General features: G+C 19.8%; 1 protein-coding gene across 1 annotated transcript; it reads left to right on the forward strand.

Annotated features, from left to right (window-relative positions):
- Window positions 1-6,785: 6,785 nt before the first annotated feature.
- On the forward strand, window positions 6,786-7,868 carry EAF01_001400 (uncharacterized protein). Its single transcript, XM_038909650.1, has 2 exons — window positions 6,786-7,172; window positions 7,235-7,868. Exons 1-2 carry the CDS (start codon window positions 6,992-6,994, stop codon window positions 7,747-7,749), a joined length of 696 nt encoding a protein of 231 aa, XP_038774462.1. The 5' UTR covers window positions 6,786-6,991; the 3' UTR covers window positions 7,750-7,868.
- Window positions 7,869-14,794: the final 6,926 nt, after the last annotated feature.

Below are 14,794 nucleotides of genomic sequence, written 5' to 3' on the forward strand. Positions count from 1 at the left end.
GTAATTAAAGAGAAAGCTTTTATCGAATTTTTATATTATTGAGTTCAGGTTTTCTAGTTAGAAACTTAAAAACATTTGCCTTTAAAACCCTGTATAAATAAGTTGATTTATAATAATTATAAATGAAATTATATAAATATAATAATAATTGAAATAGAATTTTAGTCAGATTCTTTTTATTAAATAAATATTTTTATATTCTTTTTTATTAAAATAAATTGTTTATAATAAAGCAATTATATTAAAAGGTTCTTTATTATTTATAGTTTGATATTTTACTATCTAATTAAATTTGTTTTAAGTAATTCTTATTATACAAATATTATCCTATCGATAAAAAGAAACAAAACTTAAGGCCTATAATTAACAAATATTCTTTATGTTTGAGTTTAATGAAGGTGATTATACTTCTAATATTAATATTGAAAGTAATAATAGATGATTATATTTTGGATTGATTTATTATTTATATTAATCAGTCATTTTTTTTTATTGAAATTATATATATATTTGGGAGATTGTTTATTATTTGAGCTTGTATATAAGGATCTTTGTTATAAGTTTTTATATAATAATGGTTTATATTTGATATAAATATTATTTTAATATTTAATTTGTTTTTATTAATAATAGATTTATATTCTTTATCCTTCTCGAATCAATCTTTTATATATGATAATCAATAAGCCTCCTCAAGAAATTTCTTAATCAATAGTAATATATTCAAAACTCTTTTTATTTAAAATTGTTTTCAAATTATTAATAAATTTATAACTAGTTATAATAAATAAATCATTAATGTTTAAATAATATATAATGTATTTCAAAAGTAATATTATATAATGTAATAAAATAATATAAAGAAAAGAGTTATATTTAATTAATCTGTATGTAGGTCATAGTATTAAAGTTATAATAAGTTGAAAATAACCAATATATTAGGAGATAATTTGATAACAAAAAATAGTTAGGTTTTATAATATAATTCTATAGTTATATTTATAATAAAATATTTAGTAATGATATTTACAACTTTACTATTTATCAAGTAAAGTTTTCTTTAATAGAATAGAATTTAAGTATATATTTTACAATTAATAATAAAAGACTAATCTATAAACACTTTTTCGAAGTATTCATTATTAATCAAATTAATTATATTAAAAAAAAATTATATACTAAGAATATAATAATTTTAATAAATAAAGATTTACTATTTATAATATTAAGCTACAAAGACTCTTTACTAATAACAACTCATCTTATTTATTTAATATTCCTTAATGATTTCCATAAGCGACTTAATATAAAGGTTAAACTTTTCTTATATAATTATTGATTAAAGATATTAATATATTATAGAATAAAGTATTAAATATACTTTTTGAAGGTATTAAAGATTTAATTTTAATAAATCCCTAAAATATATTCAATTATTACTTAGAATAGAATATAATATAAGTATTATTATTGTTATTATAATTACCTTAAAAATTATATTCTTACGAATTATTTTGATTGTAAAATCCACCTTGATATTGATTAGAATATTAATTGTCTCAATTAATAGGAGTACCTCGATATAATCTATAATTATTAAAACCTCCTTGGGGATTTGTAAATCCTAGATCTTTTTTAGCTATTTATTATGTATCTATTTATTTCTTAATATTATAGTTTTATACTAAGTAATTAAATTTCTTATAATAATAATAGAGATTAAATCAATATTCCTTTTCTTATTGTTAATCTTGTATTTTAAAAATATTAAGATCTATAAGGTTAAATAATATTAATATAATAAACGATATACTAATTGAAGATATATAATATTGTATAAAACTCAAATTTGTTTTTGATTCTAAAAGGTATTCATTTTATTATAAATTCTAATTTCAAACTTCAAACTTTTATTTCCAATCATTCATATTAATAAGAGAACAAGGATTAGAATCTTATATAAATAATTATTAAAGATTATAAAAGATTTTTATCTTTATTATTGTAATTATTTTGTATAATTATTTATAATATACTGTATCGAGGTATTCTAATTAAATATAAAAAGTTGAAAAAAATATCTTATTAATTATCTTGAATTTATTAAATTAAATCAAGACTTTATATATCATATCAACTAAGATGTAAAGTCTATTAAGCTTGTTAAAAAAGAAGTTGTTAGTAATATAAATTGAGGTTTTATTAATAATATTATTTATATTAATTAATCTTTTTTGATATATATAATTATTAATAAAAAAGGTTAAATATAAAAATTTCTTTTTATCTATATCGAAAATAATTAGATTGATTATCTAGTAGATTTATAAGCCTTGTTTTTAAATAGTATATTCCTTTTATTAAAATATCAATTCTATTTACTTTTTTTAAAGAAACTTAAAGTTCTTTAAAGTTTATTATCAATTAGTTTTATTCTAAGTAGAAGCATCTGATAGGTTTTATACAATTTGAGATTATAATAATTAAATTAATTGAAATTAAATACTTAGTTAATTGTTCATAATAATCTTAAAAAAATGTTTTATAATCAAATCTTGTTTAAGTATTTGTTGAGTAATGAAGAATAAATTAAATATATAATTAATAATATTATACAAATAATTAAGATAATCTTATTAATTTTATATTAATATTAATAAAAAAAGGGGGCTGTAAAGTTTATAAGTCTAAAGACTAGATAGCTTTTTTGTAATCTATTGTTATTAATTAAAAGTATTATTAATTTTAGTTTGAATTATTTTAAATAAAACAAATAATAATAAACTAGTATTCAAAGCATCTAATGTATTAGTTATAATAGGTAAAAAGGATAAAATGAAGATGTAGATGAAAATAAAAATAAGAATGAAAATAAAAGTGAAAATGAAAAGGTATAAAAGGTATAAAAGATTATAAAAATTATAAAAGGATCTATTTTAGATAAATAAAAACAAAAATAAAGAATTTCTTTTCAAAATTGAATTGTTTTTACTATAATAAAACTTTTTTATAAAGTAGAATATATTATTATAATATAAAAAATAGATACTAGATAAGATATATGATATTCTATAAAGAGTAAAGAAGGAGGTAGAGAGGTTATAATTATATAGAGGGTGGATACCTTAGATATTCATATAATTATGTATTAAACCCGTGACATCTATATTCGCTTATTTAACTATTTAAATAATAATAGCAAACTTAGAATATCTATATATTAAAATTTCAAATTTCCTCTAATATAGTTCATTAGTATATAGACTATATTACTATATGAACTACTTTATTTCAAATATAAGATTCATTTATATATAATTATATACTTTCTTTATATACTAATAAAATCTCATGAAAATTTAATATATATGTTCTAATTATATTAGTATTACTAGGGGCCTGCGAGTCCCCGCACCCCTTGCTTTTTAAGAAAGTATAATATAATAATCTTTATTATTATAAAAAGTTTAAAAACAAATTCATTGAATGCTTACAGGCGTAGTCGGTTTATCATTGAATTATTTATAATTTTCATTTCTTTCTTTTTTTTTCTTTTTCGTTTTCACAATTTTTACTTTTCTGAGAATCTTAATTTAATTATTTTATATTAAATTACATGTTATTATATAATATTTATAGGTCATCTCTTAGTTTTTTTTATTCGAATCGATAATTATATTATGAAAGGATTAAATAGTATAATCAATTTTTTAATAAAAATCCTATCATAATTAATATTTTCTCTTCTATATTAATTATATAAGCTTTAAAGTATTTAAAAAAATTGAACTTTAATTTATTATAGTCATCGGATATTACTACTAGCTACTTATTAAATCCATACTAAAATTTATAAAAACTTATAGAATATACTTCTAATTGTTAATTCATAAAATCAATAGTATATATAGATAATTTCACAATTCGTTTTTAATAATTTTCTATATTAAAGAATGATAAGTTGAAATCAAGAGAAAAAAAATATCTTTAAAATGTTAAAATTTGTTAATAAAATAAGCGAAAATTATGAACTTTTATAAATATGTTTTTAAATAACATAATTACCGAATTAAAAAAATTAAAGAGGATTAAAATTATAATTTTATCAAATATTAATATCGAAATAATATAAATATTTAAAATTCGAATAAAATATTCAGTTAACGTTATTAATTTTATATATAATAAAAGTAATGAAATGACTTTTTTAGATGCGATTTTGATAAGTAACTAGTAGTAGTACGTTAGTACTATATATAAATTTTAATATTAAAGCTAGTATTATAAAAAATTGATTAACAAAAAGCCTTTAGCTTATTTTATATGTTTTTTTTTTCTTTTTTTTTTTGAGATTTACTTTAATAAGATAATTCAAATGGATTTTATTAGAAAATGTTATTTTAAGTAAAAATGTTATAATGTTATAATAGTATAGTGTTTGATTATAATACTAAGAATATTATATATAGGGGTTCAAATTAATTATATTATTTGAATTGAGTTTCAGACTTAGCAAATTAACTTTTTTATGTATATATAGTACTTTAGTTCTTGTAGATAGTAAGATTGTTAAGGAGATAAACCTCTAATAAAAATTTAATTATTTCTTTAAAATTCAAATAATTATAATAGTTATTAAAGGATAACTTTTTTATAACAAGAACTATAACAAAAGTTAGTTTTTTAAATTCATTAAAAAGATTACATTTTAAAATAGATTTTTTAAATATTAAAATTTTGTTATTATTTAATATCATTTTATTCTTTCAAAATAATAATAATTTTTTAAAATCTAATTATCAAAAAAACCTTAATTTTAGTACGTTTTTAAAGTAGTCTATATAATAATATAGTTTACATACTAATAAACTACGTTATTTAGAAGTATATATATTCATCTATTATATATATACTCTACTTTGTTTCATTTCTATAAATTCTATACTAAAATTAATATAATAAATAGAAAAACGAAATATAGAAATTTATCTTTTTTAAAATAGAAATGTGCTATTATAGAATTCACTATCCTCTAAAGTACGATAAATAGACTCCGAAAGTATTTCTTATATAGATTAAGAATATTAACAACTTTATAAATAATATTATAAATAAAAGTCTTCAAATTATATTTAAAGATTAAAATTTACTAATTTTTAATAATAAATCTATTAAATATATCTCATTTTTTTATTGAAAAATAATGATTAATAGGTTTTATATATATTATTTAAATTTATCTTTTGAAATTAGTAATATTTAATAAGAATTCTCGGAATTCTATGGATTTGATAGATTGATAAGCCCATGTTAAGCGACGGAGCTCATTTCTCGCGCTTTGAGGATAATTAAAAAGACAAAAGCGGAAAATTTAATAGATTCTGACTAGAATTATTATAAGAGTTTAGACGCCAGCTTATCGTACACTAAGCGAAAACATACTAAAAACTCTTATTTTTTAATTTTAAACTATATATTAATTTAATTAATCTATATATTAAGTTTACAAAAATGATATATAGAGTTGAAAATTACTGAAATAATTCAAAAAAACAAATAGAATATTTTTAGCTATTTTTTTGAGAAAGTTATAGGTTCTTAAAGTTAAAAAGTATTAAAAAACTTAAAAAAAGTGATTTTTTTTAAATAAAAAAAGTATTACATATTAAAAATTTTAAAAAATTTTAACTTTAAAAACCTATAACTTTATCAATTTTTATAACTTTAGAGAACTATTTAAATCGAATATTTTTTATATGGTTATTTTATATATATAAAAATTTCAAATTAATTCTTCAAATAGTTGACGAATTATAAAAATAATTAATTTATATAGGAAAACAGTAATTTTACAGGGATTTTGTTACGAAAAAGAATGATGTGCGATAAGCCGGGGCCTCAACTCTTACAAACGAGCCCTAAATGCTTATCTGAAAATTCTACCTAAAAATTGTTTAATAGTAAAACGAGGATCGTATGCATTTAATATGCGCTAGTGCATGAGCACGCGTATAGCCGCTACTTGTTTATAGGTAGGTATTTCTGTGTATTCATCGGTATCGGTATCGATATTTATTTATTTGTTTGTATCTCACTGCTTGTAGGACACTAACTTCTAGGCAGGAGGGTCGCTCTGACTGTACTCTTTTAATTCGGCCGTTCCTTCGCCAAGCCTTATCCTTCACGGCCCGACCACAATAAGACAACGAAGACGTTACACCCTGTATTTCATCATCTTGTTGGCTCATTTCAGATGAGCGACATCTTAATGGGTCTTCAAAATGTTAGATGACGACCGCTTCAAAGATGTCGATAATCATTGACTATCATAGACACTCGAAAGACAATCCAAACACCATTATGCAGCTTGCGCCATAGTTAGTAAGTTTTCCTTTGCGGTAAAGGGAACTCAGGGGCAATATATTATGGAAGAATCGTATCAGAGGATTGCATGGGGAAGAGGCCTTGCTTGATTCTCCTGTCAGAGGTGCTGGGTCGAGTAATCAATCCTCAAGACAATCCTCAGGACAATCCTCATCTGTTTCAAATTTCAAATTGCAAAAGATGTCACGACAGGATTTTTTCATGGATAGCAACCTCCCACACCTGGCCTAAAAGGAAAAGAGACCTGGTATGAAGGCTACATCAAGCCTGCAATGAACATATACCTGATATGAAGGTCGTCGAATGCCTTGCTACGCCTCCATCTATGGGATCATAAACTTGGTAGATGTATCTTTCGGTTATTGGTACACTTTCACCACCTATTTAGTATCTCGTTTCTGCCCTTCTCATCTTTTGGAATAAAACACTTACAATTTTCTTCATTGTTTGTTGCAATGCAAGTTTCGTTTTAGTCATTCTTTTGTGTCCTTCTTTTCGTAGTCACTCATTTTGAACAAACGTCTCTATCTTACAATAATACAGCATTTGCTGTCGTCTTCTTAAATCTTTTACAAAAATACCACTTTTCTTTGATCGGTTCCTGACCATGGAACATTATCTCACCTTTCTTCTGGCACTTGCGAGCGCTGCATTAGCAGTAGGCGATCCAGCCAGCTCTTCCGTTGTAGCAGCAGCCCCAGCAGCAGGGACACCGGTTGCCATAACCCCCCATCCATTTTTTGGCAGCTCAATCGGAGTTCTTGGGTGTATGATTAACACTAATCGTGGTATGTACATAGCCAAGGAAACAAATCATCACTCAACAATATTAACACCCGATCTGCTACAGTTGCATACTGGCCTACTTGGCCTGACTGCGGCGCTAGCATATGCGTGCAGGTATCTTACGGTAGACGGTCCGTCAACTTGCTCCATATCGACCATTCAGGTGGAGCACACGACATATCTTATGATGCCTGGAATTACCTTTACACGGGACAGTCTGCTACGGTAAACCCGGAACAAGGAGGCGGTATATTCGCTACATATACCACGCAGCCCATGTCGGCTTGCTCGGATTTGATTTTGTCTCCAGATAAGAAACTACCATTCTCCGCCGCAAACTCGATGAACTACATTTCAAACTGCACACTTGCAGGGTCAAATTGGATTTCCCAGAATAGCGGACTGTGGAACATTGCAACAAGTTCTTGTACACTCGGAATAGATGAAGAATGCACATTAGACTTGAAGACAAGCAACGACCCCGTCTGTCCATCCAAGTTGGGCTTACAGACACCGTTGACTTCAATGCCGGTTTTTGATTTGGAATACGGCACCGGAAGACCAGTTTTAGCTTTATGAACAGGAAACAGACAGTCGAGAGGAGAAGAGGGTGAAGATCAGCCGAATAGGTTCGAAAGATGTATCATCGTTCAGTCAATATCGACTAGACTTGGAGAGCAAAGGATTGATTTAAAGTTTTTCATTCAAAATCTGAAAATGAATTTTGTAATTGAATGTTGATATTCTTGCTGCTTGTGAAATAAAAGTTTATATATAGACGACGAGAATTAAAGTCGTGGAATTTTATAAAAACCTTTTACATTTAAATATATACGGCTGACGACACAAATCGTCAATTAGATAAAGGATATAAATATCATTCTCTTGATTTTTATCTCTTTCTTAATATTTTCTTAGAATATACAAGTAAAATAGTCAAGATAAGGTGAGAAATTAGTATTATCCCCTTATTACAGCGTCAACTATATGATCTGTAATTATCTTTATACCTTAAATATAAACTATTAATATACTTTACTTTCTATAAGTAAGGCTTTACTTTTTTATAATCCTTTTACCCTTATAATACAATATAAGTCTTTACTTATACTCTAACAATTTATATTATCTTTATAAAAGCTATTACAACTTTATTTTAATTAAATTCTATTAATATTATATTCGAATTATGACATTTATATTTACTATTAATCTATTATATATCTTAGTTATTATTGTTTAAGAAGCGTTACAAGATTATTCTATAATTGTAAAAATATCCTGAAGATAATTAACTAAGTATTTGTATTGTATTTATTCCTATAATTCCTTCTCTTAAATTATATTATCAACTTTATTAAAACTAATATCTTTTTATTTATAGATTTATTCAACAATTCGAATATATACATTTCATAATTATATAAGTTGTATTTAAATCAATTGAATTAATTACTAATTCATTATAAGCTTAAATTATTATTATAAAAGCGTAAGCTATTAATATCTAATTGAAGATTATAGTATTGAAAATTGTTATTCTTAATAACCTATAAACTCTATTCTATTAAAAATACCTTATTGTTTTTAAAAAGTTTAATAATAAAAAATAAAACATTATAAAATATTAGAATTAATATATATTGTTTTATAGCATAATTAATTGTTATTTAATTACAAATTATAAGTATAGATTAAAGTTTTAAAAGATTACATTTCTTATTAATTTATTTTTTTAAATCTGTTTATATAAGTGATTAAATATACTTTGATATATTTATTAATAATTCATATAATTCTAAACTTTAGTCTTTTAAATAATATATTATAGTAAATATTTAATGCAAATTGAATAAGTAATATCAAACTCTTAATCTTTTATATAAGATTTTTATAGATTATAATAAATATAAAATAAAGAAGATTCTATTTAACAACTTTATTATTAAGTTTAAATAATTTATTATTAAATGTCAAAAAACTATTGAATAATAAATTGCTAACTTCAAGCTTAAGATTTTACAAAAACTAATTGATACTTTGATTAATTGTTTTAATAAGTTTTTTATTATTAATATTAATATATAAACAATCTAATAATAAGATACTTATAATGATTTGAAAAAGAAGATTCATCTTAATAATTAATATAAAAATCAAGATATTAATTTCAATTTTAATTAATCGAAACCTTATGATAGAAAATAAATTATTATTACAACTCTTTTTATATCAAATATCTTTAACAATTATTCTATTAGATATTATTTACTAAGATTAATATTCTTTATCTTATTATACTCAAAAACAATATATTAATTACTTCTTTATAATGGATTAATATTAAAATCCTAAATTCTACTATGATACCTTTACCTTTTTATGTTGAAATTCGTTTCCATTTATTAATCGTTTTTCAATTACATTATTACACTTTACCTTCTTAATCTTTTCCAACTTTATTCAAGAAATTAATTCAAAAGAAAATATTAAAGAATCTATTTACTCAAAGGAAAATAAAAGCTTAATTCTTTAATTAAATATATTAAAAAATAAACCTTAATTTACTATTACGAATTAAAACTCTTTATAAGAAATTTATCTTTATAAATTAAAAGATTAATTATATTTCAAAAAAAATTATATTTTAGACTAATAAATAATAAATCTTCTAAAATCTCAATAGAAATCTTCTTTATATTTGATATAATTATTTTATTTATTAATCTTATAGATAATAGAGCTATAAATTATAGTTTTATTAATAAAAAAGTTATTTTTAAGTTTTATATATCAATACACTTTTTCCTTTATATTTATTATTTACTTTTAATTAATAAAAAACCCTTTAATATCTTTTCTTAACATATACTTTTGAACCTATAGATCAATAATTACAAAGAGATCGATTTGTTTTATATTATTACTTTATTAATTATAACCTCTATGATTCTTAACTTTTTATAGTTTTAACATTACAATCCTATTATCGATCAATCAATAATAATATTAAGATTTATATTTATATATTACTCAAGATGTTACTACCTTATTAACTCTATAATAACTATTGTTTTTAATATTATTAATAATTATAAGGTAATTTTATTAAAAAGTAACAAAGTTATATTGATCGATCTTGTACTATTCTTATAAAAGCTTATTTCGAAATCAATCTCAATAAAGAAAATCATTAATAAAAACTTCAAAAATACTTTGTTATTATTTAAAAATCAATTTACAATTCTTGAATTTATTAAGATCTTAAATATTTATAAAGAAATCAATATTATTAATTTCTAAGCTTTATTCAAATTAAATCTATATTATATCTATTATATTAATAATAAAGTGAATATTCAAGCTAAAATAAATTCAAATTAATTAATTTTAAAATTAACTTTAGCTTGAATTATTATTAATTTCAGAATACATAAAGATTATTATAAAATCAAAATAAATTATTCAATATTCTATAAAGTATTCAATTCTAGATATAAAATATAAAGTTCTTTACAAGTAATAGCTTTATATAATTCTATAAAAGCCAGGATATTTATATCAAAAAAATATTCTAAAACGAATTGAATAAAGTTTGTAAACTATATTATATAATAACAAAAGATAATGTTCAATTATATTATAACTTAATTAATAGCAATATCAATAAGGTTATGAAGAAAACAAATCAATCTATTTCTTTTATAATAAAGATTCAAGATAAATTATTTCCCTAATTTTATAATCTATATTTAGAATTCCTACCCTCTCTTATTAAGAAACTTTCATTATAATATTCCTGAAATTATAAAATCGAAATTATATTAAATAAAAAATTATATAATAAAAATTGTTTAATATTCTTGATCAAACTTTTAATTGTTTATAAATAATCTAATAACAATTCAAACAAGGGATTTATTTAGGAATCTTGTTTTTAATTGATTGTTTTATTCCTTTTAATTGTTAAATTTAAAGGAAGTGTTCGAATTTATTAAAACTATTAAGAACTAAATAATATTATTATTAAGGATCAATACTTTTATTATTAATTAAAGAAATTCTTAATACCTTATATTAAATTAAAATCTATATTAAGCTTGATATCATTATTATTTTTAATAAACTATAAATTGTAAAAGAATTATAAAATAAAAACTATTCTCATTATTTATTTTAATTTATTCAAATCATTAATAATACTTTTCAAACTTTATAATATATTAATCTTGTTTTAGAAATATGTTAACTATATTCTTTTTAATCTTTTAAATAGAATTTATATAATGTATTTGAATAATATTCTAATTTACTTTAAAAATATTACACATTATAAAAAATGTATCTATAAAATTATCTGATAATTAATCAATATCGAATTACAAATTGATATCAGTAAATATAAATTCAAAACGAAAAGAATTAAATACTTCAACTTAAGTATTACTTTAAAAAATATAAAAAATATAAATAAAAATATCAATATTATATTTAATTAAGAATTATTGATTAAGTTCAAGAATCTTTAATATTCTTTTAAATTTGTTAATTTTAATTAATATTTTATTTATAACTTTTCTAAGATTATAAAGCTTTTTAATTATCTTTTAAAGAAGGAAAAAATATAAAACTAAATTTTAATTAAGAGAATATCTTTAGAATATTAAAAATCATTTTCTTCTTTATTCTGATTCTTATTATATTTAGTTATTATTATTATACAATCATAAAGATTGACACTTTTAAACAGATTGTAAATAATATCCTTCTATAATATAATAATAAAGAATATTTAAGCTTGATAATATATTTCTTATTAAAATATAATACTATTAAATGTAATTATAAGATTTATAATAACGAATTTCTAATTATTATAAAATCATTAAAGAAATAAAAACTAGAATTATATAAAGCTTAAGAACCATTCAAGATTATTATTGATTATAAAAACCTTGAATATTTATATTAATAAAGAAATTAAATTAATAATAAGTTAAATAAACTGAATTCTTATCTGGATTTAACTTTTATATTATATATTGTTTTATCTATGAAACTATTCGTTTTGATACTTTGAATTATAAAATAAAGAATTATTTAGTATACATTAATCCTAACAATAATTAAATTAAAAATTATTTGTAAACAATTCTTTTAAAAAGAGTATTCGATATTATTATATTTAAAGATATTATTCAATAAATAAATAATAATTTAAATCTAATTATAATTTTAATAGGTATAATCATTCCTAATATTAACAAACTAATTAATAACCTTATCAATAAAGTATATAAATCATTTGAATCAATTAATATTATATATATAACACTTTAAAACCCTTCTACTTGTTATTTACTATTAGATATTTAAAAAGACCTTTAAATTGTTTTATATAATTGTAAGCTAATAAATAATATCTTTTATTATTTTTACTTTTTTATTCACTTTTCTATTAAACTTTATATATAAATTATATATTGAGTATTTTTAAATATATTAATTAAATATTCTGATTATATTTAAACTATTGATCTTGTTTTTTATATATATTAATAATTTAATATATTAAAGGAAATCAAAACATTTATATAAGCTTATTAACTTTATTTTTAAATAAAAGCTTCTTATTTTGCTATACTTAAATTCCTTAAATCTTCATTAATATTGTTCCACTTTTAGCTTAATATATTTATTAATTATATTATATTATTATTAATTAATAAACATTATATATAAAAATTAATATATTATTATAATCATTTATTACTTAATCAAAATGTATTATTTCATATTAATTGTAGAATTGTTTATAAAAAAGCTTATGAATCGATTTATTAAAAGAATCTATTATTTAATATAGTTTATTAGCATGTGGTTTATATCAGCATATAGTCTACTTTCACCTTAATTTACACCTTTCTCTTTTAATATGCGTTTTATTAATAATCTATTATGAATTCGAATAATCAAGAAGCCTATATACTCCTTACTATCAAAGCTATTTAGAAAAATAAAAAATAAAGTATTCAAAAGATCGCTAATATATATAATATTTTATATATAATATTATAGTATAGAATTAATGATTTTATTCTTTATATAAAATATTAATATAAATCCTATAACTTTTTAGAATAAAAAAAGAATATTATTATCAAATATATACTTAATATAAATTCAAAAGGTTTTTTATTTAAATTTAAGAATATAAAAGATATTGTAAATTATATTTTTGAATTGAAGGATGTAAAGAATATTGGAAAGCTTTGGGTGTATTGATTTGTAAAGTGTTGAATCGAATTAAAAATATATTTTAGTTGTGTTTATAACTTTTAAAAAGTTTTTATAAAGATTTTAAGCTTATTAAAGAGTGATTTCAATTAATTGCGAATATATAAATAAAATATAATATTTTAGATAAAGATTTTTATAATTTCGATGACATAGGTTTTATAATGAGGATTATATATATAATAAAGGCAAATGAATATAATTAGGTAATTAAGAATGGGTTATAATAATAATATATGGAAATAGAGAGGGTAAAATTATTATTTTATTTTTAATAGTTTAAGAACAAATTTATTTTTTTAATTAATATATTGAAATAAATCTTCTTATAGAATAAACTATTAAATTTATATTTAATAAATAAACAAATAATAAAACAGGTTTAGAATAATTAAAACATTTCGATAAGTATATTAAGAATTAAAAAAAGAGTAAATATCGAATGTTAATATTAAATAGATATGAAAATTACAAATTAATAACTTTTCAAGTATGTTATAAAGAGAATAATATTATATATTTACATTTATTATTATATTCAAGTTATTTAATTCAATTATTTGATATTAATTACTTTAGTAATCTAAAATATTTATATAGTGATTAAATTGATGAATTTATTAAGGTATATATTAATTATATTTCAAAGGTTGAATTCTTTATAGCTTTTAAAATTGTATACAAGGAATTAATTACTTTTTAGAATATAAAATCAGAATTTTGAGAAATAAATTTAATTCTATTTAATTCTGAAATTATATTTTCAAAATTAGATATTCAAATTCATATATCTACTCTTCTCTCTTTTAATCTAAATCAATAAATCTTTTAAACCCCTCACAACCTAACAAAAGCTCTTTTTCAATTAATATTAATTAAATCTTGAGTAACTCATTATTAATCAAACTTCCTTATACCTATATTCAAGATTGTATTAATTTTAATTAAAGATATAGAAAGATTAGCTTATAAAAACACACTTTTAATTATAAAGATTTGTATACTTTAAAAAGCAAATGAAGTATTAAGTAAGCATTAATATATAAAAAAAACTTAATTATATTAAAAAAGAGTATTTATTAAATAAAAGACTTTTAATATGTTATTTCAATAAAAGATTGATATTTAGATTCAATATAATGAACATTAAAAAGAAAGGAATTCTAATAAAAAAGTATTTTCTAATCAATATTATAGTAAATACAAAAAAAAAGATTATAATATAAGAATCTATCAAAATAATATAATAGATCCTAAATTATTAGATTTTTAATAATCTTAATCAATTAATTCAATTATTATTAAATAATATAGATTTGAAAGTATA

The sequence above is a fragment of the Botrytis porri genome, assembly GCF_014898465.1.
Source record: "Botrytis porri strain MUCL 3234 chromosome Unknown BPOR_002, whole genome shotgun sequence".
Lineage (NCBI taxonomy): Eukaryota > Fungi > Ascomycota > Leotiomycetes > Helotiales > Sclerotiniaceae > Botrytis > Botrytis porri.